Below are 27,660 nucleotides of genomic sequence, written 5' to 3' on the forward strand. Positions count from 1 at the left end.
GTATCAGTATACTTGGGGAGCCCTGGTGGTGCTCAGCTGCTAACTGAAGGTCAGCAGTTTGAACCCACCAGCCATTCTGTGGGAGAAGGATGTGGCAGTCTGCTTCTGTAAAGATTTACAGCCTTGGGAACCCTGTGGGGCACTTCTACTCTGTCCTACAGGGTTGCTGTGAGTCGGAATCTACTTGACAGCAGTGGTTTTGTTTGTTTGTTTGTGCATCAATATACTTAAATATTAATAGATACTAATGTAATGTGTAAGAAGCCCTGGTGCTTACTGGTTAAAGCAACCAACTGTTAACCAAAAGGTTCAGCGGTTCAAAGCCACCATCAGCTCCATGGGAGAAAGATGTGGCAGTTGCTTCTGTAAAGATTTACAGCCTTGGAAACCCTGTGGGGTCGCTGAGTCAGAATTGACTCGACAGCAGTGGGTTTTAATGTAAGGTGTACAGCAGTGCCAATTAATTCAATTATATTTCCTGTAGCTTGTTCTCTCAAGTGGATTATAAGGTTGTTGAGGACTTAGTTTTCTTATATCCTGTCACCCACCTATAGCACCTAGTACAATATCTTGCATAAACATAGTTGAGGCTCAGTAAATCTGTGGATTAAATTCGATTGCAAAATCTATCCCTTGCTTTAAGAAAATCCAATATTTAAAAATCAGACTTCTCCTTAAAAAAGTATTATAGATATTATTTGCTTTGTTTAATAAGTATCTGCTTTAGAAGTTTACACGCTTTTTAATGAGTGCTTTAATCAGCTCCTATAATACATGTCAAATATGACTTTTTTTCAGAAAATAAACTTGGAAAACAGATACTGTGTAAGCTCAGAACGCTAGTTCAAAATATATCTGAGATGGAATATTTGATTAAATAATCTACCAAAAAAGAGATATTTAAGTTTGTGTAAGTTAACTTCAATAGCAGGGTCAGGTTATACAATACTGATTTTTGATAAAGTACTGAATTTACTCAGTCAAATCTAAACATGTGCTGAATATTATTTTGCAGTTTTCAAAGAGTATAAGCATTCAGCCCCTCAGCTGATCATCTTAATAGCTTGATGGATTAAGCAAAAAAGACAAGCAGAGAATCATGGAAGACAAGGGACTTCTGCATGTTTATACAAGGCCTTGGACCCTAGTTCAATCCTCTGACTATCTGTATCAACTCAAAACCAAAACCAAAACCAAACCCATTGCCATAAAGTAGATTCCAATTCATAATGACCCTATAGGACAGAGCAGAACTGCCCCACAGGGTTTCCAAGTAGCGGCTGGTGGATTCGAACTATTGGCCTTTTGGTTAGCAGCTGAGCACTTAACCACTGTACCACCAGGGGTTCACATCAACTAAAAACCACCTAAAATAGCTTATATGTCTATAAAGATAAATATGCCTGTAGAATATGTTGTTGTTTGTTAGAATATATTGTGTGCCGGCCGTAGGGTCAATTCTGACGCGTAATGCCCTACTAACAGAATAGAACGCCCCATAGGATTTCCTAGGCTGTAGTCTTTACGGGAGCTTATCATCAGGTCTTTTCTCCTGTGGCTCCTCTGGCAGGTTTGAACAGCCAACCTTTAGGGCAGCAACCGAGGGCTTAACCATTGTGCCACCAAACCTCCTTCTAAAAGCAAACCAAACCTGTTGCCATCAAGTCGATTCTGACTCATAACTACTCTATAGGACAGAGTAGAACTGCCACATAAGGTTCCCAAGGATCGGCTGGTGGATTCAGACTGCCGACCTTTGGGTTAGGAGCTAGGCTTTTAACCACTGTGCCACCAGGGCTCCTTACACCCCTGTAAATATGCAAAATAATTACAACTTCTTAAATGATCACCGTCTTCCTTCTTTCTACAGCTCCTTATCACTAGATTAAAAAAAATCAAAACACACATAAGCATCTGTCTGTGGCAAACACAGTGAGTTTCCCCATGACTGAATGTTCACATTTAAGCCCCGCATGAGTAGGAAAGGGAAGGGAAAGCTGACAATATTGTTTAGTTTAGGCCTTCTGCTTAGTTTTTGTTTCCAGGCACTGAACTGAACTTAGCTTTCAGAGCCAGATGCTATAATTTTTCACATATCTACATTGATGAATACCCTGATTTTAGAAATTTTTAGGTACAATAGATTTTAAGCATATTTTGGGAACTTCTCAGCGGTGAAATCTAGGTTCTGCTTCCTTTGCTCACAGTTGCACGTGTGGAAGGTGAACACATGCCCCAAAGAGGGACTGATAAAATTTGGAGCTTTTACTTCTACTCATTTAGCACAAGGAACAGTGTTTATCAAAGTAAATCCAATGAATGAATGAATTAAAAGTACCTCAGTCTCTAGCTCTATTTCCTCAGTTCACTCAAAGTTTTCTTAGCTCCATTCACAGTGATGGCTGTGCCCCCATTATAGCAGCTGTTTGGTTTTTGTTAAATTTGCAGTTGGGGGAGGGAAGGAGAGGATGGAGAACTAGAAGCTGAATTTTCAACCAAGCTCCAAATACTATCTTGCTTGGTTTTGTGCTAGAGCAAAAAGGGTCCAGCTCCTCTCCAAGTAAGGCTTGCCCCATGGCACAATGTGAGAAAGACACATTTGGTTTGGGGTAGTATGAGGACATTTGTGCCCCACCCCTGACCTCTGTCTCTGAGAATTACTGCTGTTTACAGTCTCTGCTGGGAAGGACAGGCCTAGGTGCCCCCAGCATTGTCCCATGTCCACCGCGCCTCACTCTGATTAGACTAGGGACAGTCTTGTGGACAACAACAATCAGATTTTCTCTCATGAATGTGAACCAGCTGACAGAAACTAAGGTCAGTAGTTGTGTACCGGGATTAAGACGTCATGTCCAGCCAGGGCTGAGGCTGGTGCCAGGGCAAGCGAAAGCCTAGTTCAACCAAAGTTATTTCAGGGCAAACTTATAAATGAACGAAGGAAGCCAAAGTCTACCGAGAGAAGTTAAACATGATTTAAAAAAAAAAAAAAACAAGGCACAGAGTCAAAGGAAGAAGAGACAGAAAAAGAGAGAGAGAGAGAGAGGCAGAGAACTCAGAGACTATCCACGTGAGTTTCTGACTTTCGAGTTCCCAAGTTTCGTCTCTGGGAAGTCCAGCTGGGCCTTCGTTTCCTGCTTGTGGATTTCTGTGAGATTGTCAGCTTTATCTTTTCAGTTAACTCCTCTTTTTAATTTGAGTTCATTTGAGTGAGATTTGATTCCTAGCAACCAACAATCTCTGACGAATGCGTTTTCCCCTCTCCCCCTGGACTCCCAGTGTTTTGGTTTGGGGCCCTTCTTTCTCCTGTCAGGGACGGAAGTGATCTGAAGGACATTTACACCATCAGATACTTAGTTCGCTGATGCTTCCAGTAACGTTTCAGAAGAGCACAGCAGTGAGAAGGCAAAAATGGACACTAAGGAATCACAATTAACAAAACCATCTTTGGCACCAGTTGGAATACATTTTAAAAGGAGTCTTCCCGGAGCACCGTATCTCAGTAGCTGAACACTTACTTTGCCTAAAAGGACTACTTGTCTTTACACATAAACCTTTCCGTATCCCTGCACCTCCCACCCCCCCTCCTCATGGCTGTGATCTTAACAGAACAGATCACCAGGGTTTTTTCCACGGTGCCTCTGGGTGGGTTTGAGCCTTTAGGTAAGTGGTTGAGCACAAACCGTTTATGCCACCCAGGGACCTCCGTGCACACTAAAACATGCTATCTTATCAAATCATGGGAGTCCCTGGGTGGTGTGAACAGTTACCGGGCTCAGCCGCTAATCGAAAGATTGGAAGTTCAAGCCCACCCAGAGGTGCCTGGGAAGAAAGGCCTGGCTATCTACTTCCAAAAAACTTTTTTTTTTTAAAAAGCTGCCATTGAGTCAATTCCTACTCATAGCGACCTATAGGACAGAGTAGGACTACCACCATAGGGTTTCCAAGGAGCGGCTGGTGGATTCAAATTGCTGACCTTTTGGTTAGCATCCAAACTTTGGAGCACCATCAGGGATCCAAAAACTAGGAATTGAAAACATCAAGGAGCACAGTTCTGCTCTGACACACATGGGGTTACCATAAGTTGAATGCAGCTCAGAGGCAGCTGGTTTTTGTATCAAATCATAAGTGCCTTGAAAACAGGGATCATGTCTCCACCATACTTGCCTACTTAGCACCCTTGTACAAGTATATTAAAAAAAACCCATTGCCTTCAAGTTGAATTCCGACTCATAGTGACCCTACAGGACAGAGTAGAACTGCCCCCACAGGGTTTCCAAGGCTGTAAATCTTTACTGAAGCAGACTGCCGAACCTTTCTTCCTCGGAGCAGCCAGTAGGTTCAAACCGCCAACCTTTTGGTTAGCAGTCGAGCACTTAACCACTGTGCCACCAGGACTCCTTCTTAACAAATATAGCAGTTGATAAATGTCATTTCAATGGATACTCCTTCTCCCCCTCTCATGAATACTTTCAGAACTTCTGAGCCTATTGTTCAGAATAACACCTTTTCAAAAACCTCCTTTCCCTTTTGCCATTTCTTCTGGATTTGCCTGTACCCTTGAACTTCTGTGGGCTCTGCTAGAATGGTTTGAAGAGCACGAGGAAAACAGTAATTAGCCTTTCCTCAGCCTAGGAAGGGGTGGGGGAATAAGAGGTAGCCCAGTGACATTCTTAAAGTGGTGATAAAAAGAGCCGATAATGGCAATTGAAATTTTTTTTTTTTTTCTCTGAGCCAGCACAACCTCCCATTACATCTGACAACTCCCAACATCTGCCCACAACTCTTCCTCAGGCTCACATCCATTACACACCAGTCATAGAGCTAATAAAGACACAGCAGGCTTTACGTTAATGCAGGCATAGGTGTATAGACCCAGAGGCTCCACCGGGTTACATTGTGCAGTGGTTAACTACTTACTTAGATCACAGATTTGATCTAAGACCAATGGAGGAATATTACTAAGAAGCTTTTGAATCTAGAACTATTTATAAATATTGTTTTAGAAAAATTATTTTTGGGCATAAAAGATTGCTCGTTCTGACAGACTATCATTTACATTTTATTTCCCTGTCTGTATCATTAAAGGCCAGAGTAATATTCAGAACACTCAAAAGTCATATACAGAAGTAAAAGAAAACAATATTTTTCACATGTTTTGTTCTCTATTCTGTTATGTATACTGGTCTTTCCTGCTATAATAGTATGCTTTATTTTCTGAATGGCCTCATTTTTATGGCATTAGTCATTGTTATGTAAAAACCAGCTGAATCATCCATCCATCAGTCAACATACTTGTTTTCCTTTTTCTTCTATATGTTTTTGTTATAATAAAAGATATTAGGAGTTTTTCGCTTTAAAGCACTAGTCTGCATCAGTTGTTTTGTTTGGGTCACGAGTAACATGGTAAAACTATCACTAACTTTGTGTTGGTCCAGATTCCTATTCATAATATTGAGTTGGAAACTTGAGTCACATGCAGTCCGCCAGTATATCAAATTCAGTGCCTTCCATAAACCCAAGCCCTTGCTGTTGAGTCGATTCCAATTCATAGAAACCCTATAGATCAGAGTAGAACTCCCCAAGAGTTTCCAAGGAGCTCCTGGGAGGCAAACAGGAAGCCTAGAAAAGGTAGAATAGAAAGGAAATCTTTTCTGGCTCTGCAAAAAGCCAATCGCACTTTGGATTCTGGTGATAAATGCATGTCTTCTTCATTTAGTCCTTAAATCAGAGTTGACATGAAAAATTATTTAATCATCTTGTTTCAACAAATCTGAAGAATCTAGTTTACTCCATCTCGTCTTAAACAGTCACCTAGGATAGTGGGTTCATCTTAATATAGTAATTTGTTGGGCACATCTTTTATAATTTGCACCAGAGGTTTCAAGGAAAAAATGTAGGCAATAAGGAACAGAAATATTACTTTAGACCAAACTATGATTTTAGGACGGGAAACACTGGCTTAGGAGTCAGGAGAATGCTAGTCAGTGAAATGCCACCAGTGAGTTGAATGGCCCTGACACTTATTTGGCTTCCTTGTACCTCATCTTCCCCTTTAGTAAAATGAGATCCCTCTCATGCCTGAAATCTCATTCTAAAATTTATTAACTCTTTTTGTTTATCCCTTGTCCCAAACTTGTGATGATAAACCTTGCCAATTATTATGCATTTACAAGCCACTGATCAGTAACCATCATGTATTAAATGCAACAGTCATCATTAGCCGCCCTAATCTTTCTCATTCTAGTTATAACAATGGAGAAAACCAAGAATTAAAAGGAATACTTGGGTTTATTTTGCATTATTTCTAAGAGAGTAGCTTTTGGAGAACTAATTTGTCACGGACAAGAGCTTCTACCTAAAGCACTATTATATCGATTCCCACATAGTTGCCAAGAAACTAAATTGCTCTTACTAAGTTATCATTTTAATATATCTGTGTTACAGACTCTTAGACTATCAAAAACCACATTTTGGCACCTTTAGCTTTTAAATAAATAGAGGGTCATCAAAAAAGAGGAAGACACTCAACAAAATGGATTGACAGAGTGGCTGTAACAATGGACTCAGACATAGCAACAATTGTGAGGATGGCACAGGACCGGGCAGTGTTTTGTTCTGTTGTACATATGGTCCCTATGAGATGAAACCGACTCGACCTAACAACAAAGTTTTTAAGTATTAGAAATCATTTCAATGCTTTGGAAAAGTCTGGTGAGCATGATTACATGTGGAGATTATCAGGTAGAATGAACCAGAGAATGTGCATGTTTTGGAGCATTTTTGACATGTTTTGCCATTTCTAGTGAAGTTTCATATCATGTCTTTACTTAAAATAGTAATGATGATGATTGGAACAAAGATAATTGATTATATTACCATTCCCTTTACCCCTTTTTACAATTTTCCAATCAACACGCTGCCTTGTGATGTCAGAAGCAGATTCTGGGTTTTTTTTTTCAGGAACAACACATTGCAGTATTAGGTTGAACCATGTAATTGCCATTTGGGGGCAGAAATGATAGACTCCAGGCATTTTCATATGGCTCAAGCTAAAGTGCCTTGGGTTTGAATTCCAGCCCTGAGAGTCACTCACATGCCAGCTCAGGTCAGCTACATAACTTCTGTGCCTTGGTTTGTGAGATGGGAATAACACCTAGTCCTTAGGATTGATGTGAGGCTTAGTAATGACGTATAGAAGCACTGTGTCTGGCAAGAGTAAGTGTTTGAGAAATAGTTAATTACAATATATTATCAATATAAGTAACTTAGGGAGTTTCTTCACGTTTCCTTTAGCAATTTCTGCATGTGGCAAAGGTGCTAGTTGCTACGGTAGAGAGGGATGGAACATATTTGCTAGCTGGTATAATTTTTAAGGCCCCAATAGTTTTAAAAACCTCCCATTCCTGTCTTGTATGCTCTGGGATGTTCTCATAAGAACACAGATAAAATCTGACTCGTACTCAGTGGCATATCTAAATAGGAAATGTACTGAAGCAAACCAAGAACAGAGCTAAGAAAAAATAAGCACTGAGCAAACATTCTGAACTTTTGGCAGAAGAATGAGACTGGCTGCCTGAATCCCCATGACTCTCTGGAGTATTAATAGTGACTCATTTGCCATATTTTGGGCACACATATATTTACATGTCAGGCAGTGTCTGTGTGTGGAGGCTTTCAGAGCTTGATGGCCTTTTGAAAAATGTGTTACTCTGAAAGAGAGGAGGGCAAGGATGATGCCGTCATGTCATCTGTATGGCACCTACCGCACTGTGCTCATTAAATGCTCAAGAGAAGACGGGCACTGAGCATTGCCTGGAATGTGGTCCCCAACTGCTCTGCCGGAAGCCATGATGAAGTCACGAGCTGCCTGACAGTAGTAATTCGCAGCTACGCGTGACCATGTTAACAGTGAAGGTCTACATTCCAAGGCTGTGCTACGTGCCATGCAACAGAAAATTTCCATGAACCAACTCCACAGTAGCTTTTGGTCAAACCAATCAACCAAGTAATGAAAAACCAACCAGTTGGTCCTGAAACTGTGAGGAACAGGTCTTCAAGTTAGCCTCCACTTTGCTGATGAACCCCCATATCTGAGACTGAACCGACTCTCTTGCCCCCACTCACACAGCCTCCCCTCCCCTACTCCCCCTGCAAACCACAGCTCTTTAGCCCTTTCTCCACCCACCTGTGAAAACCCTAAGACACCAGGGAAGTCAATGGAGCTTTGCAAACCCCGGAGGAAGACCTGTGAACATAATCGAGAAAGTGTATTTTTAGCACACTTTTATCTTCTCACTGTCCTTGCTCCATTATGTGACTTCAATTAGTGACCCCGATAGCTCATTTGCATCAAGAGCAGTAAAATCCTTTCATTTGTTCATTTGGACTGACTCGAGGTTTGAGTTAATTATGACTTCCTGACAGCCTGAAGGTCAGACTGTTTCCTTTTGTTTCACACAGCAGTTAATCCCCTTGTTAAGGGGGATGGGAAATGAATAATTAAACATTTGCCATTTTCATATTTCAGGTAATGAGAGGCCCCAAGATCCCAGAGGATGCCATCACAGGAAACATCAGGAAAGCTTTGAGGACTTCTTCACTTCCTGCCTTACCCAGAGCAGACATCAGGTGAGCTTCTCTCCTTTGGCCTCATGGTAAAGAAGGCTCCGCTAAACTCTTCCCCTAAGTTAAAACAGAACAAAAAGAAGACAATAGTTATTGCACATCTATTGTGGTTAAGAATATAAAGCTGTGATCTCAGAGCCCTCCACACATTAGCTGTGTGACCCAGAAAAGGCAGCTCACCTTTAAGACACCAAAATTTATTCATTTGTGAAATAGGAATAATAATGGCAACCACCTCACAGAACTGCTGTGAGCGCTAAATGCATTGTTGTTTTTAGGTGCCATGGAGTCAGTTCCGACATCAGTTCTGACTCATAATGACCCTGTGTACAACACAACGAAATACTGCCCGGTCCTGTACCATCCTTACAATCGTTACGCTTGAGCCCATTGTTGCAGCCACTGTGTCAGTCCATCTTGTTGAGGGTCTTCCTCTCTTTCACTGACCCTCTCCCAAGCATTAGTGAATGGAAAGTGCTTAGAACAGTGTCTGCCACATAGTAAGACCTCAATAAATGTTAGTTCATTATATTATCATTTTCATTTTTACTCCAGGGCAAGTCGTCATCTGAGTGCTATGAGAGTCAGACCTTACTTAGCCAGACACCGCTTGGCGAAACCTCACTCACACCTGGTTCAAAAGCTCTCTTTGGCCCACATTCATTGGCAGCCCACTAGGACAAGGATTAAAAACAAACAAACAAAAAATCTGTTGCCTCCAAGTCATTTCCTACTCAGGGGGACCCCATGTGTTACAGAGTAGAACTGTTTGATGGGCTTTTCAAGGCTGTGGCCTTTCAAAAGCAGATCTCCAGGCCTTTCTTCCAAGACACCTCTGGGTGGGTTGGAACCAGCAACCTTTCAGTTAGTAGCTAAGCACTTTGCCATTTGCACCACCCAGGCAAGGATTAAGGGCAAATTATTGTGTTAGGCTCTAGAAAAAAAGAAAATAACTAAGGTACCCATGCCTCTACAACTTTAGGGTATTCAAGTTTTCCCAACCCCCCTCTAATTAGTCTAAATAGGTTTTTTGGGGGGGGTGGGGGGGCGGCAGTGGTAGAAGGTAGAAAGACACAATACTTGGGACCCAGAAGATAACATGTGATGAAAGACAGTAAAGCTGCCCACAGCAGCCTTCACTGGGACTATCTGGATTGCTGCCACCAACCCTGGATGGGTCGCCCCTGCCCTTTCTCTGGTTCTCCCTTCTCACTGGAGGCTGGCTCACCCTGGACCTCCCCAGTCCTATTCTACTGAGAATAGTCAGGGGCCCCACCTTTGTACTTTGACACCTGCCTTGTACAACCATGTTTCACAGCGACCCTAAGCTTGTGGCGACCCCACGTGTCTAAGGGGAGCTCAGCACTTCTAAGAAAATCCTGGCCCAACCAGGGAAGTGCGTCTGAGTCTAACTTGGCAATTTATTTTGCTGTGCCAGGCAGTGAACTGTACAAAGTAGGGAGAGTGCTCTTCAAGATACAGAGGTTAGGAAAACCTCTGTAGAGGAAAGGGGATCTCGGCTGGGTGTGGAAGACCAGTGGAATTTGTTTGAGAGAAGGGAAGAAGGTGTTTCAAGTGAGTGAGGAGTATGAGCAAAGTGGAAATAGTCTGGGATGTGCAGAAGAGGGAATCTTCCTGAAATATAGACTGTGTAAGGGAGTAACGGTGGCTAGGGCTGCTCAGAGGGACACAGGCCAGTGGGGAAAGATCTGAGGGTTGGATCAAGGTCTTGGACTTTATCCTGAAGTCAAATACAGACATAGAGTGGTAGCAGTATTTTAGGAAGAAAAAGTGGGTAGTGCCAGGCATGAAGAAATGGTGGGGATAGGCTTGATGGGGCAGAAATTAGTTAAGGGACTAGGGCTTAAGGTAATGGGGACCTGGAGTGAAAAAGAAAAATAAAATCCAGGTGAGATATTGATTGATAGGAAACCCTGGTGGCGTAGTGGTTAAAAAGCTCTCGGCTGCTAACCAAAAGTTTGGCAGTTTGAATCCAACAGGTGCCCATTGGAAACCCTATGGGACAGTTTTACTCTCATAGGGTCGCTATGAGTCGGACTCTACTCGACAGCAATGGGTTTGGTTTGGTTTTGGAGATATTGATTATATGCTTAGAGGGCAGAAACCATTGCTTAAAACTGAGTTTTAGAATTTGTTCTGTTAATACTGTGCCCAACATAGTCATTGATTTTTAGTGGAGAAAATATCTTGCCCTTTTTAAAAGGGTTCTAGGAAGGAGCAGTTTTAAAACGGATTCTGATAGAATAAAAGTCATAGGGAAAGAGCAAGTGGGGAACTAGTGATGGAGACAGTGACTGAAAGTGCTGATATCTTTTGAAAGAAAACACAGGCAAATTGATGCCTAATGCGACACACATAATAGCTATTTCATGCCCTCATCAATATTGGGAAATAATTTCCACATGTTCCCACAAAGAGTAGAAAAATATTCTAATAATGCTGCAGTTAACAAGTTTTATAGTTTTTAATTGAAAAACATATATGAAAGTGAGAAAATTAAATCTGGAGTAGAGCTAAAATATCCTTCCATTATTTTATTGTTGTCAGGCGCCATAGAGTTGGCTCCAACCCATAGTGACCATATGTACAACAGAACAAAAGGCTGCTCGGTCCTGCACCATCCTCACAATTGTTTCTATGTTTGAGCCCATTGTTTCAGCCACCGTGTCAATCCATCTCATTGAGGGTCTTCTTCTTTTTCACTGACCCTCTACCAAGCATGGTGCCCTTCTCCAGGAACTGGTCCCTCCTGATAACGTATCCAAAGTACACAAGACAAAGTCTTGCCATTCTTGCTTCTAAGGAGCATTCTGGCTGTACTTCTTCCAAGAAAGATTTGTTGGTTCTTCTGGCAGTCTGTGGTATATTCGATATTCTTCATCAGCACTATAATTCAAAGGCATCAATTCTTCTTCTGTTTTCCTTATTCAGTGTCCAGCTTTCGCTTGAATATGAAAAACAACTGAAAATACCTCAGACAATGTTCTGCTGTTATTCATAAGTTTTTCTCATCATTTTACAGAAAAGAAAACAGGACACGAGAGTGAAGAGCCCAGGCAAACTCGCTGAGCCAACCTGGTGTCTGCCAGACCCATTGCTGGAAGGTAAGTGCTTCGACTCCTAGTCCAATGCATTTGCATTTTCTGCTTTGACATAGGAGCCCCCCCAAAAGTAATAATACTGAAATAGAGGAGTTGGTGTTTTCCATTTTCTCTTTCTAATATCAAAAACTGTTTTATTAGATAAATTTCACACATTTTTCATTACTGAATAACTTTTGCCATTTATGGAATTAAATGATTAACTATTAGGTAATCCTTGTGTTTAAGATACTTTAACCCAGGGATGTAAGTTACCTAGTGAAAAAGAAGTAGGAGTGTGTGGGAAGTACTGCCTCCAGGCAGTCCCAACCACCCCTTGCCCCCCTCCCCCTCCAGCCCCTGGCCAGCTCCCTTAATTGGCATTCAGAGCCATGTGAATTCTTGGAGAAGCATCCACAAAGGATAACTTTGATGCTACCAGTGCCCACACTGACTGTCATCCCAGGCCCCAGAGGAGAGGCGTGGAACCCCTCACCCGGGAGTCCACAGGAGCCATTCGGTAGGAGCCTCTCCTCTATTATTTGAGGAGATCCCTCCCCTGACATTGCTGAAGCCTTCTGATTCTTACTGGGCACTCATCAACTTCAATTCCCTGTCCTCCTTCCTCCAGAGTGCCCCACCTTTCTTAAAAAAACATTAAAAGAAAAAAATGTATATATATATATCCATTCCATCAGAGCATGCTCCTTTGTTCTCCAGTCACTGTCATCCAAAGTGAAATTGCTCTTCTCCACCTTGAGCAAACACGCTTCTGGGCCCTGCTTCCTGTGCCTCTGGGCCTGTAGTCTTCCCTCTGGACCTTTGTCATGGATTGAATTGTGTCCCCCAAAAATGTGTGTTGACTTGGTTGGGCCATTGATTCCCAGTATTGTGTGGTTGTCCTCCATTTTGTGATTGTAATTTTATGCTAAAGAGGATTAGGGTGGGATTGTAACACTGCCCTTAATCAGGTCACCTCCCTGATCTGATGTAAAGGGAGTTTCCCTAGGATGGGGCCTGTACCACATTTTATCTCTCAAGAGATAGAAGGCAAGAGAAGCGAGCAGGGAGTTGGGGACCTCATACCACCAAGAAAGCAGTTCTGGGAGCAGAGCATATCCTTTGGACTCAGGGTCCCTGTGCAGAGAAACTCCCGGCCTAGGGGAAGATTGATGAGAAGCCTGACAGGAGAGAAAACCTTACGCTGGAGCTGACACCCTGAATTTGGATTTTTAGCCTACTTACTGTGAGGAAATAAACTTCACTTTGTTAAAGCCATCTACTTGTGGTACTTCTGTTACAGCAGCACTAGCTGACTAAGATGGGCTTCTCCCGCAGACCTGGTTTGCTCTCCATGTTAAGAACCTGCACTGGAAAGGTGATGTCGCATAAACACCACAGGTTACTGCTGCTGAATTTTCTGCCATCTCAATGACCTGGCCCTGGCTTCTGGCACAGGAAGTTCTGGCCACTGGAGGTAAAAAAAAAAAAAATTTTTTTTTTTTTTTTTTTTTTTTTTTACCTCTAGGCTTAATTACTAGAAACTCAAACAGTTGTGTGTTATTAAAGTGTACATAGGGCAAGAACATGTGCAGTTGAGAGTCATTGAAAGGCTGTAATTTTTAGTACAACCCAGTAAAGTACTCAGGCAAGGTGATTTTCATCAGATTATTGTTCCATTAAACACAGGTCGAATAAGAGATCTATCTGGATGTCTGGCTTGAGCATATGTCCATTTTAAAACTGAGTCAAGTAGAAATATAAAGATGAGTGGTAAGTTTCTTAAACTTGATCCTGGCTTTCAAATAATATAAATGCCATTTTTTCTGTAAACTTTTAAATGTTCAGAATTAGCTAGAACTTTGAACCTTATATATATTTTTATTGTTTTATATTTTATTGTATTTTTGATGAAAGTTTACACAGCAAATTGGGTTCTCATTTAACAATTTCTATACATATTGTTCAGTGACATTGGTTACATTTTTTGTAATGTGTTGGCATTCTTATTCTTTCCATTCTGGTTGTTCTGTTTCCATTAATCTAGCTTCTCTGCCCCCCACCCCCTGCCTTGACCTTCTCATCTTTGCTTTAGGGTAAATACTGACCATTTGGTCTCATATACATGATGATTTAAAGGAGCACACTACTCATGGATGATATTGTTTATTTTACGAGCCAATCTATTATTTGACTGAAAGATGACCTCTGAGAGTGGCTTCAGTTCCAAGTTTAAGGGGTGTCTCAGGATAACAGTCTCAGGGGATCCTCTAGTCTCTACTGGTTGAACCTTATATCTTTAATGACCATCATAAGATTTTGATGTTTAAGCTCATCAACACTTACTGTTTGATATTATCGTATCTCTGTTCTGTGTATTCCCAGTAAGGCCATGAATGATGAGGCTAGCTGGATCATCTAATTCTAGAGCTTCATCTCATTTTCTTTAAAAAGAAAGTCAGTGTTTCTTAATGTATGATCCTTTAATCAACTTCATCAAAATCACCTGGTTCTGACTTATATTGCTATATTGAATGTGGCATCAAGGTTAAATTATTTATAGGATGTATTGGATCTTTATTGGATCCAGCTGTATGCTAGGAGTGTTCTGAGTGCTTAGAATAGCATTGTGAGTAAAACTGCCTGCCTTCATGGAGTTTATAATCTGACTGGGCAAACAGACAATAATCAAATTATCATACAATAAATATGAAGTCAAAATTTTCATAATTAGGATAAAGAAAAAAACATAATTAATATCTAATTTCTAATAATCTCCAAACACCGCACTCTTATATCTACTTTCAGGCAGAATGAAGGTAGCACACAGAGGGGGATCCCCCCAAAAAAAACCCACTGCCACTGAGTGGATTCCAACTCATAATGACCCTATAGAACAGAGCAGAACTGCCCCATAGAGTTTCCAAGGAGCACCTGGTGGATTCGAACTGCTGACCTTTTGGTTAGCAGCCATAGCTCTCAACCACTATGCCACCAGGGTTTCCAGACAGAGGAAAGACAAATAAAGAGAATCCCAAATTGGCTTCAGCCATGTCTATGACCAGTTCTCCATAGCCTTTACATAGTTTGGATATACCACCACCACCAGTCGCCTTCAAGTCGACTCTGACATGGCAATCCCATGTGTGTCAGAGTAGAATTGTGCTCTATAGGGTTTTCAATGGCTGATTTATCAGAACTAGATCTCCAGACCTTTCTTCCGAGGTACCTCTGGGTAGACTTGAGCTTCCAACTTTTCAGGTGCATGAACCATTTGAAGCAACCAAATTTGGATATAGGAGACTTTAAACTCCTATTTCCAGATGGAGTGAGCTTGAGTCAAGTTTCTGACTAACAATGAATCTACATTAATACAGAAAGGAAGCACTTAATTTTGTAAATATTTTTGAAGGTGAATTATTTACATGTAGCTGGACAGGCTGGGAGTACCTTAAAGTGAATCCAATGAAATTTGAACTTAACCTCTAGTTTTCTTGGTTAATCTCCTTAAAACAGTTCTTCATTACACCAAATACCCTGATTCATTGTTCAAGTTGAAGGGGGCATGGGGAGTATTGATGTTGAAAATCTCCATTTTTGATTCATATGCATGAAAGATTCCAAAGTTTCCGACTGGTGACTACCTGGGTCATCAGCAAAGCCAAGTGCCATACTGCCTCCCCAGCAAGAGGTTGGGAATCTTGGTGGATGAGAGCGTCCGCCTTCTCCACAAACCATTGCATTGCTTTTCCAGGTCAGGCCTGTGGAATAAGAAGGGGATATATCTGCCATTGAAGGAAGCAGAGACTGTGATGCTGAGGCTCTTCTGTCCTCTTCTCCATGGGACACAAGGAGGGAATTGATAGACAGCAGCCCTCAGAACCTACATTTGAGAAGGCAGATTGGGGCAACCTTGTTGAGGGTTTGACCATTTGCCAGGAAGAGGCAAAGGGCACAATGGATCAAAGTTAGAGCACTAGAGAGAACCATGACATCACCTTTGACACCAGCTTGAGCTGAGAGACCAGGTTCCAGCAGGTGGCAACAATGGCAGCAGAGTCTCTCCCTCCAATGGCCATGCACAGGGACTAGCATACCCACAGGGCTGGAAGTAGCACTGGCAAGGAGGGAGCCAGTTCTCTGAAATGGTTGCAACTCTGAGGGATGAAAGGAAGCAGAGCCCAGGGATTACAGCTCAGGCACTGGAGTCAGTCAGCCTTGGGTTAGCATCTCACATGTTAGCCAGTTCCACAGAGATTCATTCAGGTAGAATGTCCCCTGGAAGAGGAAATTGGGGGAAGTAGGTTTTCATTCCCCCAAACTTCTGTTTCACATACAAGTGAGATTCCTGAACCAAAAAAAAACTGGGGCCCTTATACTACCGAATACAAGCTGAGTGTCCTTAGGAAAGGCATTTAGACCTTCTGAGTCTCAGTTTTCTTGCATGTAAAACAGGTATAAAAATTGTTAACTACCTTACAGGACAAAATCACAAGATGAAGTGCTATGCTTGATACCAGTAAGCACTCAGTATATGGTAGGGAGAAATATCATCCAGCAGCTGAGCTGGTAAGAAGGTTACTACCTGGGAGTATGACTTGTTGACTGCCACCAGCTGACTGGCACAGCGATGAAGAACTCAAGACAATGGGGGAAGGTGAAGAGCATTGAGATCTGCTGCTGGAGAGGGCCCTGGATGGGGTCAAGGGGCAAATGGGTGGGAGAGCAGCCCAAATGCTGCTAAGCTTCTAGGATCTGACTCAGGAATTGCTCATATGCTAAACAAGAACTTAATTAGTCTGGTTCAGCAATCCCAGTGGAAGATAAAATAACGGGTTGATGAGGAAAAACAGATCTCTCCCAACAACTACCTCTCCCCGGGTCTTTTATACCTCTCAAAATACCTATTGTTCAGGTACCGTCTGGAAACCTCACATTTCCCGAAAGTGCACCAGATTGCACTTTTACCCACATCTTTGCCAGCATGGATGTTATCAATTTTTTATTTTTTCCTAATTTGATAAATCAAAAACAATTATCTAATTGTAGTTTTAGTTTCAATTTTCCTAATCACTGGTGGGACTGTGCATCTTTTCACATGTTTACCGGCCATTTGCATTTCCTCTTAGATTCCCATCTGTTTTCATTTGCCCTTAGATTTTCATCTAAGGCGATTTGACTACCGAACAGGATCATCTTTAGAATCAGTCTGACACCAGCATTCATGAAGGGCCGCTCCAGTTATCTCACCTCTGTTTCCTTCTCTTCTTTAAACTTCATGCCTCTGATTATCTATTTAATTTTGGAAGTGTATATTTCTGAGCACACACAGGCTTTGCTTGTCTTCTTTGGCAGATTCCTAATAAGAGGTAGAATTCTTTCATATTTAGGATTAATCGTGATTTAGTTATTGAAATGAAAACTAAAATAAACCTTCCAGCTTGCCTTTAATCTCAATTTGAAGTCATTTTAGGTTGAACGAAAATCACTGATTTGATGGTATTTTATTTACTTATGTATTTGCACTTTCTAAGAGCAGAATCAGAGACAGAATACCATAGAAGGAAGCCTCAAACAGTAGGAAGAGTACTAGATTTAGCACTAAAATATCCCTGTTTGCATTCTTCTACAATCTCCATGTTACTTTTCCTTTTTTTCTCATTGTAAATGTGAGGTGGAGGTGGAGGGTGGTGCAGTTGGCCTACATCAGTGATTCTCAACCCTGGCTACGCTTTAGAATTACCTGGAAAACTTTTTTTAAAAATGCTGATGCTCACCCCAGGGCAGTTAAATCAGAATTCCCGGGAGCGAGTCATGTGTCAATATTTTTTTTTTTAATGTCCCAGCAGATTTTAAAGTACAACTAAGGATGAGAATCACCAAAACTGATCTCTATGCTCCCTTCTTAAGGAGCCTGATGGTGCAATGGGTAAGTACTTGACTGCTAACCAAAAGGTCAGCAATTTGAACCCACTGTGGGAGAAACATGTGGCAGTCTGCTTCCGTAAAGATTACAGCCTTGAAAACCCCAGAGGGTAGTTCTACTGTGTCCTATAGGGTCGTTATGAGTCGTAAGTGGCTAAACTGCACACAACGACAACAACATGCTCCCTGCTGGCAAACGTCTCTATGATTCTGAAACATGTTGAAATTTGGGCAGTATATTTAACCCTTAGAATTTTTTAACCTAGTAAAGCGGAGACTTTATTTCCCATAACAATGTAGTGGAGTTTAGAACTGCTTTTCCACTCTTCTTGAGATGCTCACATCTCTAAATGAAACATTGCTATGGGCTTTGTTGAGTTGAAAAGTAGATGAACAGAGAGCGGTAAATGTATGGACAGTCCCTCATGTAGGAAATGACTAATCTAGAGGACAGCCAGCAATCACTTATTCTGTCTCCACTTTGTAGTTAAAAACAAAAACCTTAGGTTTAGAGTATACAAAGTGTACTTCAAAGACGTGGTTGGAATGGAGAGGAAGTGCAATGGTTTCCGTAAGATCCACTTTAATAAACAATATTTACACAATCAATAGCCATTTAACCAATCGATTATCAATCAATTAGTAATTATGGATTGTAAGCATAATTCACCCTGGAAGCATTTGTTAATAGTTTGCGGCTGACAAGGGCCATGTGTCCAGCATAGGGTTTGGCCCAAATTTGCTAGGGAAATCTGATATCATCTATGCTGTACAAGGCACTTAGAATATTGTTATAGAGACAAAAAGTTACTCCATAATACACTTTTTTTTTTGTACTTTAGATGAAGGTTTACAGAACAAACCAGTTTCTCATTAAACAGTACAGATATTGTTTTATGACATTGGTTAACAACCCCAGGACATGTCAACACTCTCCCTTCTCAACCTTGGGTTCCCTATCACCAGCTTTCTGGTTCCCTCTTGACTTCTAGTCCTTGCCCCTGGGCTGGTGTGCCCCTTTAGTCTCATTTTGTTTTATGGGCCTGTCCAATCTTTGGCTGAAGGGTGAACCTCAGAAGTGCTTTCATTATTGAGCTGAAAGGGTATCTAGAGGCCATTCTCTCAGGGTTTCTCTAGTCTCTGTCAGGCCAGCAAGCCTGATCTTTCTTTTTGAGTTAGAATTTTGTTCTACATTTTTCTCCAGTTCTGTCCGGGACCCTCTATTTTAATCCCTATCAGAGCAGTCAGTGATGATACCGGGGTACCATCAAGTTGTACTGGACTCAGTGTAGTGGAGGCCATGGTAGATGCAATTCATTAATCCTTTGGACTAATCTTTCCCTTGTATCTTTAGTTTTCTTCCTTCTTCCTTGCTCCCGAAGGGGTGAGACCAATGCAATACCCTAGATGGCCACTCACAGGCTTTTAAGACCCCAAACACAACTCACCAAAGTAGAATGTAGAACATTTTCTTTATAAACTATGTTATGCCAATTGAGCTAGATGTTCCCCAAGACCACAGACCCCACAGCCCTTAGCCCAGCAATTTGGTCCCTCAGGGAGTTTGAATGTGTCTATGGCGCTTCCATGACCTTGCCTTGTATAAGTTGTGCTGGCTTCCCCAGTATATAATGCACTTCTTAATTGCATGATAGAGCCCTGTTATGGATTAAATTGTGCCCCTCTCAAAATATGTGTTGAAATTCTAACCCCTATACCTATGGATGTAATTCTGTTGGAAACAGGGTTTTTTAATGCTAATTAGATCATACGCAAGTAGGGTGGGTTCTAAACCTAATCATTTCTGGATTATAAAAAGAGCAGATCAAACACTGAAAAATCAAACTCATTGCTGCTGAGTCAATTTCAACTCATAACAACCCTATGGGACAGAGTAGAACTGTCATAGGGTTTCTGAGACTGTAACGTTAACTGAAGCAGACTTCCATATCTCTCTTTCTCAGAGAGGCTGGTGGGCTTCTTTCAGCAGCTGAGCACTGTAACTACTTTGCCACAAGGGCTCCTGTATTAGACACAGAGATATACATGGGGAGAAGACATGCCATGTGAGAATTGTCTAAGCCAAGGAATGAAGGAATACCCGGGAATCAATATGGAATACAAGGAAGGAGTCAAGATGGCTGAGACCCTGATTTGGACTTTCAGTCTCCAGAACTGTGAGAAAATAAAGCTCTGTATTTTAAAGCCACCCACCTGTATTTGTGTTACAGCAGCACTAGGAAGCCAAGACAAAGACCCTAAGTGTGAGAGAAGCAGCCTCACCTTGAATTTCAACTAAGAATATTGCTGGAGTCTTCTGTGCCACCCTTCAGGAGCATAATCAATGAACTAGCATGAGGCTCCTTGAAAAGCTACTTTGATCATAAAAATATGATATTCATTTTTGGATCAAACTAGTATCTTCTTTCAGATGATTATTGATCAGGCCCTTCTCCACTTTATAGCAGAGGTTTGTTCGAACACGAAGATAGATTTCCCAGGCCACAGGGGCAGGGAAACATGAAGTCACAGAACCAAAGGTTTGAGCTCTTTAGTTCAAAAACAGTGTGCGGCAGCAAAGATAGTGCTGGTGTTCTTTGAAGTTTGATTTATAAAACTTCATGTTTCAAAGAGAACTACATTTCTCCTTCCACTGAATTCATTCACTTTAGAAGAGAACTGATTTTATCAAAATTAATTTTTGGTAGAACTGAGGAATCCGTTTACCACTTGCGTTGTCTTAGTAAGAGAAACCTTGGGCTTTTGTCTGTGAGGCTCATGTTTCCAAGGCCTGTGCGATATCCACAAGGAAACAAAGATGACATCACCTAGCCTTGGAGGAGCTCATGCTCTAGGGGAAACAAGGTGGAAAAAAAAAAAAAAAAAAAACCAAACCCATGGCTGTGGAGTTAATCCTGACTCATGGCAACCCATGTGTTACAGAGTAGAACTGCTCCATAGGGTTTTCTTGGCTGTAATCTTTATGGAAGCAAACCACCAGGCCTCTCTTCTACATCGCCACTGAGTGAGCTTGAACCGCCAACCTTTTGGTTAGTAGTCAAGTGTAAACCATTTGTGCTGCCCAGGGACTTTAGGGGAACCAACCTACGTGAAGGAGTGTTGTGGGAGACCTCCTTTAAAATGCATCCACTATCATCTTATAATAACAGGAACATTCCATGGTTTTCACTGACCCTGAAAAGAAATAAATGCTTATTAGAGTTTTTTTTTTAATGAGCCAGTACCTTCAAGCATCTCATAAACAACCACTTTACTTGTTCTACCTGAGGTGTCCAGTTTATTCACAGATCTGATTAGAAAGCCCCTTCTTGTGGTAAAATTAATTGATTAGATGTAATTTTGTACATAGTTGAGGGAAATCAGCATCATTCATGGGTCATCTGGACCTGTGTCTAAAAGCCAAAGGCTCCATGAGTTTTCAAAAGTGCCAGTGCTGCCCCTAATAACTGTTTGTGCAGCTCCTCCATGAGAGGTCTGGGAGGGAAGGCAGCCCACCTGACTCAGCTTGCTGCACCAGCCCTGGCCCACACCGGCTCTGTGCTTGATTACTGGCATGTATTACCATCTGGTATGTGGGTTTAGCATTTTCAGTGGAGAATCAATCTCTCCAGGTCACGTGTTGTGATTATTTTCTTTAACACTTGTTATATGGCCAACACTGCACCAGGCACAGCATAAAACCTGGAATGATTAGATTCAGGCCCTATTATACAAGGGATGCTCCTGCCAAACTTGCTCCAGGGGATTCCGCCCCACTGAAACGTCTCCTCTTCTCCTAATGCCTTTCAGAGTCTTGATTATTTAAAGTCTGAAAACTGCTATAGAATTTTTTTAAGTAAGTGACATTTCATCAAGAGATAGTCTCTAGGCAAATTTCACTACACTTCATTAGGTTTCTGTCTAGGAGAAAATATATCTCCCCGTAGTCCATGGTGTTAGCGCAGGGACTGAAGCAACTGCCTCCACTCACTATCTCGCTTGCTGTTGCTGTTTAACAAAGTGGTGATTTTCAGTGAAGGCTCATTTGTGATTTTAATCACAATATCTGTGTTGGACCCTAGTGAATAGAAACGTGAGTTTTCTTCACAGGAAAGCCATATCCAAGACACTTTATTTCACCATAATGCCTTCCAATATATTAATTCTCTTAACAAAAAACTTGGTAAAGTCATATTATTTGCAAATGTTTGTAATAGACATAATGCCTACCTTTCTCTTATGCCCTTTAAAAGGCTTCCTCCAGTTCTCCCCTGGGCCCCAGGGACTATATGAATTATTCAAGTGCTTCCTCCCTTCAGCTAGTAAAGTTCCATTTCTAAACAGCCTCATCCTGCAGCTTGCAATCACAGCCTCTTTTTGTTGTTGTTAGGTGCCGTCCAGTTGGTTCTGACTCATGGCGACCCTATGCATAACAGAATGAAACACTGCTGGGTCCAGCGCCATCCTTACAATCATTGTTATGCTTAAGCCCACTGTTGCAGCCACGTGTCAATCCATCTCACTGAGGGTCTTCGTCTTTTCCGCTGACCCTGTACTTTACCAAGCATGATATCCTTCTCGGGGGACTGATCCCTCCTGACGATATGTCCGAAGTATGTAAGACACAGTCTGGCCATCCTTGCTTCTAAGGACCACTCTGGTTGTACTTCTTCCAAGATAGAGTTGTTCATTCTTTTGGCAGTCCATGGTATAGTCAATATTCTTCATCAACACCACAATTCAAAGGTGTCACTTCTTCTTCGGTCTTCCTTATTCACTGTCCAGCTTTCACATGCATATGATGCGATTGAAAATACCATGGTTTGGGTCAGGCGCACCTTAGTCTTCAAGGTGACATCTTTGCTTTTCAACACTTTAAAGAGGCCCTTTGCAGCAGATTTACCCAATGCAATGCGTTGTTTGAAGCATCAAAAGAAGATGGAAGAAATATACAGAGTCATTAGACCAAGACGAATTAGTGTTCAACCATTTCAAGAGGTAGCATATGATCAGGAACCCATGATACTAAAGGAACAAATATAGAAAATTAACTAAATTCTAGTCTAATCCACTGTTGTCTAAATATAAAATGAGGTTACCAGTTTATCTGAGTATATAAAGAGGTATGTATCAAAGCCTGGCACATATGTTATCAATAAATGGAATAAATGAATTAGTGGTTTTAGGAGCTTGTCACAGATGAGTCCTTTCTCTGATTAGGCTTCATTTTTAATCTGTATAGTAATGATGGAGAAATTTCAAGCATCCAAAATTGGAGAACATTTAAAAGCTTCTTCTCTTGTTGTTGTTATTAGGTGCCGTTGAGTCAGTTCTGACTCATAGCGACCCCAGGTACAACAGAATGAATGCTGTCCAGTCCTGTGCCATCCTTACAATCATTGCTATGCTTGAGCCTGTTGTTGCAACCACTGTGTCAGTCCATCTTGTTGAGGGTCTTCCTCTTCTTCACTGACCCTCTGCTTTACCAAGCATGATATCCTTCTCAGGGACTGGTCCCTCCTGATAACATGCCCAAAGTAAGCGAGATGAAGTCTCACCCTCCTTGCTTCTAGGGAGCATTCTGGCCGTACTTCTTCCCAGACAGACTCGTCTTTTCTCCTGGCAATCCATGGTGTACTCAATATTCATTGCCAACACCGTAATTCAAATGCATCAATTATTTTGTGGTCTTCTTTATTCATTTTCCAGCTTTCGCATGCATGTGAGGGAATTGAGAATACCATGGCTTGGGTCAGGTGCACCTTAGTCCTCAAAGTGACATCTTTGCTTTTTAACACTTTAAAGAGGTCTTTTGCACCAGATTCGCCCAACAAAATAGATCATTTAATTTCTTGACTGATGCTTCCATGGGCATTGATTATGAATTCAAGTAAAATGAAATCCTTGACAAGTTCAGTATTTTCTTCATTTGTCATGAAGTTCCTTATCGTTCTAGTTGTGAAGATTTTTTGTTTCTTTATGTGGAGGTGGAATCCGTACTGAAAGCTGCCTCTCCTGCTCCTTTATTCTCTGTCAAAAACAATATTAAGCCACTTTCACATGGTAAAAAAAACAAAGCCAGTTAACATCAAGTTGACTTTGACTCATGGTGACCCCGTGTGTGTCAGAATAGAGCTGTGCTCCACAGGGTTTTTCGATGGCTGATTTTTCAGAAGTAGATCACTAGGCCTTTCTTCTGAAGTACCTCTGGGTGGATTCCAACCTCCAACGTTTTGGTTAGGAAAACTGTTTGCACCACCCAGGGACCCATGGTGTCTGCACTCAATTCTGACCTCTGCTGGTACGGTTTTTCCCCCTTCACTACCCTATCTTCCTTCCCTTATGTCTGCAATAATTTGGACCCTCCACTTTGCACTTTTCAGGGGGCAAACACAGAAGTTTTTGTCTTAAAGCCATAGCCACGCTTGTGAGCTACGGGTGAAAACTGTTTCAAAAAAGGTGTTCTGAACACTTTTTTTTTAAGCTCCCTTTTGGCAGAATGATGAGCTCCAAACAAACCAGTCTTCTCTTACTTCATTCGAGTTGGGTTCAATGAGCAGGTCTCCCTCATTAGATACTAAGAGTTTCTCACGGGAATTTTGAAGTTGTCACAAGTTCTGTTTCAGTTAAGTATTGATGTCCTTGGGAAATGTGTTAGTGAAACTTTACTGGAATAACAGGGGTTCTGGTTTGTATATCCTACTTGTTTCTCATAAAAGGAAAGATAATCACTCATAGGGCCTTGTGTGTTAGAGGCTTCAGGCCTATAAAGAGGAATTTAATCAAGGGTCTCCAAAAACAATTAATAACCTAGTGGATGAACGAGTGAATAAAGCTAAGCAGCGGCCTCACTCATGTAAGGTATATCCAAAAAAAAAAAAAAACAGTTGCCATCATGTAGACTTCGACTCATGGTGACCCATGTGTGTCAGAGTAGAACTGCATTCCACAGGGTTTTCAATGGCTGATTTTTCAAAAGTAGATCAGCAGGCCTGTCTTCTGAGGCATTCTTTGGGTGGACTTGAACCTCCAACCTTTTGGTTAGCAGCTGGGCACATTAGCCATTTGCACCACCAAGGACTCTGTAAAGTGTATGTTGTTGTTGTTTGGTGCCGTCGAGCTGGTTCCGACTCATAGCTACCCTATGTACCACAGAACGAAACACTACCTGGTCCTGCATCATCCTTACAATCTCGTAAAGTGGATAGGATGCCTTTATTCAGCTGACCTACAGAATCTTGCACCTCTTTGACATATCCCGGCTAAGAATCTAAAATCTTTAATATTTTAAAGAACTTTTCATTGGCTTTTTAGCTTTTAGAGTTTTAATTGTTAAGATTTTTCCTTGGTTTGCCTGAGTCCAAGTATATCGATGTAGCTCCAGAAATAGCCTCCTTTTTAAGATTAAAATTATTTTCTTAGTCTTGATTAAGTTTCTGTAAAAATATTCAATTTCGAGGCTCTTTTGTCTTGATCCATGTGAAACATTTAAGTTCTCATCCTAAGTACATGCGTAGCATTAATACTATTGAGTCAGCTTTCCTATGCTGGTGCTTAAATACTTGTACTTTCTAACTTTCTCAAAGGCATGGCCATCCAGTGCCTATAAACAAACAAATAAGGGGAAAAAAAACGGTTGTTTGGTTCACTTATTTTCTCCCTTCTTGTTGGTTCTTCTTCTTTGTTATAAATGGCTTAAATCCGAAAACAGTCTGCTTCTATGCTGTAAAAAAAAAAAAAAAAAAGTGGTCTAGATTGAATCTTCTTATTCATCTTAGATATCAAGTTCTGTGTACACCTAAAAGGCAACCGTTTATTCTCTAAGTGATGTGGTGAGTATCTACAGTAGATTGGAGGCACCCTTTCAGAGTTACATCCTCATACAATCCTTATATGAAACTAATTATATGCAACAATGTGAACTGTTGTGCTAGGTCTTGATCCTAAGAAAGTGTGTAAATTATTTTGGGGCATAAAGGCACTTGAACTTTTGTTTAACATCAATGAGACTATGTTCTCTAAATTATGCACTAGAAATCAATACTAATGCCAATAATTAAAAATCTAAATATGCAAGGTATATAGAACTCTAAAAATATTCATGAATTGATCATTCCATTATTTCTATTAGTTTATTTATTTTGTTTCAAAATACGACAATTATTTCCTCAATATGTTTAAATTTTAAAATGACCTTTACTAATACGATTTTGTCTTGGGCCTACATGGTGCCAAGTATCCAGAAGGCAATTAAAAAATGCAATCATCTAAATCTTTGCAGGCACACCCTCAGTGTGATGAGCCTCGACTACAGACTAGGCGTTGATAAGCTCTGTCCACATCAGTAAATGTTTGTTCCCTTTACAGAGGTACACAGTCTGTCAAAACACCTGAATTATTTCTAGTCTGCAAAAAAATTTAATGGAGCAAATGCTTTTTAGGTCACAGTTTGGGAAAAGGTGGCATCTTTATTATGAAAAGAGTGAAGGTCTGTTTTTTAATCTGTAAAGAAAAATGACTAGGTTGGCTTAGATGATGTCTACATTTTTCTCCAGTTCTAAAATTGTATACTTTATTTTCTTTTGAGATTTTGATTTTCAAAAATCCAAGCAGATAAGAAAATATTATTTATTTTTGTCATATGAATGTCCTCTTAAGCACAGTAGGTAACACCAAACTTTATAACACTTCACTCCTAATATAGAAAGATATTTTAATAGGTACTTGAATCATTTGAGCTAAATTATTTGCCGCTCTAAATACAAATGAATCATTTATTAAATATTTTGGAGTTTTGAAGTCCTGGACTGTGTCAACCATGAGTGTGTATAAAATTTTATTCTTTACAAAACAGCAGTGTGGTCCTGGCGTGAGGATATACATATAGATCAATAGCATAGAATTGAGAGTCCAGAAATAAACTCAGGCATTGATGCTCAACTGATTCTTGACAAGAATTTCAAGACCATTCAATAGGGAGAGAATAGTTTTCAACAAAATGGTGCTGGGACAACTGAATAGCCACATGCAAAAGAATAAAGTTTGACTCTTACCTTGCACCATATACAAAATTAATTCAATATTGAACAAAAACCTAAATGTGAAAGCTAAATAAAATTCTTAGAAGAAAATATACTGATAAATCATGACCTTGAAATTGGCAGTGGATTCTTAGCTATGACACCAAAAGCAGAAGTAACAAAATAAAAAAATTGGATTTCGTCAAAAATTAAAACTTTGTGCTTCAAAGGTCACTATCAAGAAGATGAAAAAAACCTACAGAATGGGAAGAAAATATCTACAAACCGTATATCTGATAAGGAGCTAGACTCTACATGGAACTTTTACAACTCAATAATAAAAAGACAACTGAATTAATAATTAGGCAAAAGATCTGAACAGAATTTTTCCAAAGAGGATATACTAATGGCCAATAAGCATATGAAAAACTGTTCCACATCATTAGTCATCAGGAAAATGCAAATCAAAACTAAGATGAGGTATCCCTTCACACCTCCTAGCACCTGCGAGGACGGATAGCATCAGTGAGCATTGGGGAGGATGTGGAGAAATCAGAATCCTCGTACACTGCTGGTGGGAATGTAAGATGGCGCAGCCACTTGGAAAAACAGTGTGGCAGTTCTTCAAACAGTTAGACATATAGTTACCATATGACCCAGCAATTCCCTAGGTATATACCTGTCTGAGTTATCTAGTGCCACTGCAACAGAAGTACTACGAGTGAATGGCTTTAACAAAGAGAAATTTATTTCCTCGCAGTACAGTAGACTAAAAGTCCAAATTCAGGTTGTCGGCTCCAGGGGAAGGCTTTCTCCATCAACTCTGGAGGAAGGTCCTTGTCCTCAATCTTCCCCTGGTCGAGGAGCTTCTCAGGTGCAGGAACCCCAGGTCCAAAGGATGCATTCTGCTCCCGGTGCTGCTTTCTTGGTGGTATGAGGTCCCCATTCTCTGCTTGCTTCCCTTTCCTTTTATCTCTTGAGAGATAAAA

The 27,660-nt window shown here is 40.9% G+C and overlaps 1 protein-coding gene across 1 annotated transcript in view; it reads left to right on the plus strand.

The window, feature by feature from the left end:
- The window catches only part of LOC126076297 (uncharacterized), a 113,591-nt gene that overhangs the window by 25,801 nt on the left and 60,130 nt on the right, over positions 1-27,660 (plus strand). The window contains exons 3-4 of the mRNA XM_049884853.1: positions 8,528-8,628; positions 11,669-11,750. Of these exons, the coding sequence (XP_049740810.1) occupies positions 8,528-8,628; positions 11,669-11,750 (183 nt within the window). The remainder of the gene's footprint in view (positions 1-8,527; positions 8,629-11,668; positions 11,751-27,660) is intronic.

Source organism: Elephas maximus, chromosome 4 (genome assembly GCF_024166365.1).
Source record: "Elephas maximus indicus isolate mEleMax1 chromosome 4, mEleMax1 primary haplotype, whole genome shotgun sequence".
NCBI lineage: Eukaryota > Metazoa > Chordata > Mammalia > Proboscidea > Elephantidae > Elephas > Elephas maximus.